At 39.9% G+C, this 2531-nt stretch overlaps 1 protein-coding gene across 3 annotated transcripts; it reads right to left on the bottom strand.

Moving 5' to 3' along the window:
• Positions 1-699: 699 nt before the first annotated feature.
• LOC148876618 (transcription factor bHLH30-like) lies at positions 700-2319 on the bottom strand. Of its 3 annotated transcripts, none has more exons than XM_088965872.1 (3): positions 2187-2319; positions 1435-1690; positions 700-1360 (listed from the first exon to the last, which is right to left on the bottom strand). In XM_088965872.1, the coding sequence occupies exons 2-3, from the start codon at positions 1663-1665 to the stop codon at positions 887-889; spliced, it is 705 nt and encodes a 234-aa protein (XP_088821998.1). In that variant the 5' UTR covers positions 1666-1690; positions 2187-2319; the 3' UTR covers positions 700-886. The 3 variants fall into 3 exon arrangements, with proteins under 3 accessions (XP_088821998.1, XP_088821997.1, XP_088821999.1); XM_088965871.1 differs by lacking the exon at positions 2187-2319 and adding an exon at positions 1787-2153; XM_088965873.1 differs by lacking the exon at positions 2187-2319 and adding an exon at positions 1875-2153.
• Positions 2320-2531: the final 212 nt, after the last annotated feature.

Raw genomic sequence — 2531 nt, 5'->3', positions numbered from 1 at the left:
ACCAAATGTGTACAAAAGCGAACCGATGAAAACACTATCTCAAAGTGAAAATTCAAGGCTACATTTGGAAGAGGTGTAAAATACACTGATGACGTTTTACACTGAACCTTAAATATATATGACCGTTGTATTTTGAAATCGATGTAAAACTTTAAATGTAATGAGATTTTGCATCTATCATTGACGTAAAACTACAGTCCATCCAAATACATGCAAAACTGAACCGAAGTGTAATTTTACGTCAATAATGATTACACTTTTTTACCAAATGTGTACAAAAGCGAACCGATGTAAATTTTACATCAGTTCTTGATTTACATCACATCCAAATACAGCTCAAGGGGTTTTTGTGCAAATAAAAGTGTAGGAGGTAATATCACTAACCCATACTAAAGGGGTATTTGAATAAGTTCTTACTATATAAGCACTTAAAAAAAGTTGGAATTTTAGACTCATTCCATAAACACTTATTTCGGACTTATTTCCCAAATGGCAATAACTGAGGTCAATAAGTGTTCTTATTTTTAAACACTCCCAAACTTAGCCTTAGTTTTATTGAAAAAGTCTCAAAGGATTTTCGATAATATTTATTTATTTATTTATTTATTGCCAATTTGACCTGTATCTCCATCTTTGAGTAATGCCTCTTTCATAGAGAAAGGAGAGGAGAGGAAGTGACTTTTTTTTCCCATTGAAAACTTACCTGAGAAATCAATACCCATGACCTAATTCTTCCACAAAGAAAAAGAAATTCCAATTCCCTAAAAAAGAGAAACAAAATGAAAATCATTTTACAATTCCGAGCTCTGAGCTCAATCTGTATTTGCATAAAAGAAGGGTTTTTTTTTTTTTAAATAAAAATAAAAAGAAGGTTGAGAAGTCAGAATTATTGGTAATGACTTGGCCGGAAAAGACGCGGCCGCTTATTTCCCGGCAATATCTCGCCCCAAGCAGGCAAAACGGGCTTGTCGAAAACAGACTTCAGTGCCCTTCGCAGCATCTCCAAATCTTCGTTATCTCCGCTACCTCCCCCATTTCGCCTTTCTATCACAAACACGCCTTTGGTTCGACCCCCCAACGTCGCCATCTCCGCCTTCAAAACCCTCCCCCCGGCTGACTTCAGCATTTTCGTCAGATCCGACAGCAGGTCCGGTCGGTCATCGCAGCACAACGACGCTTTTATCGTCTTCGATTCCTCGTCGCAGTAACCCAACGTCAGCTCGTCCGTCTCACCCGGGAACGCCCACTCTCTGCTGCTGCCGTTGCATCCTTCTCCATCCTGTGCTGCCAAGTTGGCAGCAAGCTTCTTCAGCTCCTTCACATGCCGGACCACCTCTGCTAGCAGCGTTGCCTTGTCCGTCTGCACACCTCACACGATTAGTATTAGATCAACAACTGATGCCCTTACAAGCTCCGGATTTTCTGCGACTTAACCTTGGTTATGTTTGGAAGAAGAGTACGAAGGGTGGCGAGGTGACCGTTGATCCGCTCCCTGCGTCTCCTCTCAGCTTCACTGTGACTCTTACATGCAGCCACCGCTTTTGTCTCCGCCGTTATTCTCGAACCTGAAGTCGGACGTCCATCGTTCATCATCTCCAGTGACCAGAGAAAGCAATTCCGACTTGAACTATTATTCCCCCATTCGTAGTAACTTGGAAAAGGCATCGTCGTCTTCTTCTTCTTACTTTATCTGAAAGAAAGAAAAGGAAGATTATAGAAATCGGACCGTACCCAGAAAAAAGAAATCTATAAACTGTACAAAGAAACGAAAGTACGTAATAAGTACGTAAACTACTAGGCTACATCTCTCTCCCAGTGAACAGGAACATTTAAAAACGGTAACAGGATACTGAGAGAATGGAGATATATATAACTGTAGACGATTCAGGGCATTAATTGGACGAAGATACTCCATAAATAGCAAATATTCATTTTCTTCTTCATTTATTCAGACATCAGAGGGAGAGGGGGAGAGAGAGAAAGAGAGACAGAGAGACAGAGAGGAGAATAAAGATTAGCTTGATCTGTAGGGAATCTTTCCTTTTATAGAAAGTAATAAGAAAACCGTATCAAAAGATATCTCACAGAGAAACAAAAACAAAGGAGAAAGAGATGACAAAAGCAAGATGAATTCATCCTAGTGATACTTATTCTTGGTGCAACACCAACAAAGATAACCCTCGAACCTTTCCGGTTTTATTCTCCACGTAACGAAGCAGAAAATCCGAAATGCCAATATTCTCCGTGATCTCCTCTTACAAATTAAAAATCGATAAAGAGAAAGGAGAGCTTCATGAAAGCAGCCTGAAACAAGATGGGAGTTTCTTCTTGTTTCCACTTCTATTAGTAGTGGTGGTGAAACGGTGGAAGGGTGAAAATTAATGCACTTTTACTGCGGGGTGTTCTTCTTAATTACTTTCCAGTTTTGTAGGATAAGACAATTGATCTTCATCATAGGGCAGAAAAATAGCGCCACCCAGCTGGGAAAAGACATTTGATCTTCATGTGAAAAACGTCTGAAACATTGCAAA

Source organism: Nelumbo lutea, chromosome 1, assembly GCF_056320005.1.
Source record: "Nelumbo lutea isolate HS-2025 chromosome 1, American lotus-T2T, whole genome shotgun sequence".
Classification (NCBI taxonomy): domain Eukaryota; kingdom Viridiplantae; phylum Streptophyta; class Magnoliopsida; order Proteales; family Nelumbonaceae; genus Nelumbo; species Nelumbo lutea.
This window is presented reverse-complemented; position numbering and strand designations above follow the sequence as displayed.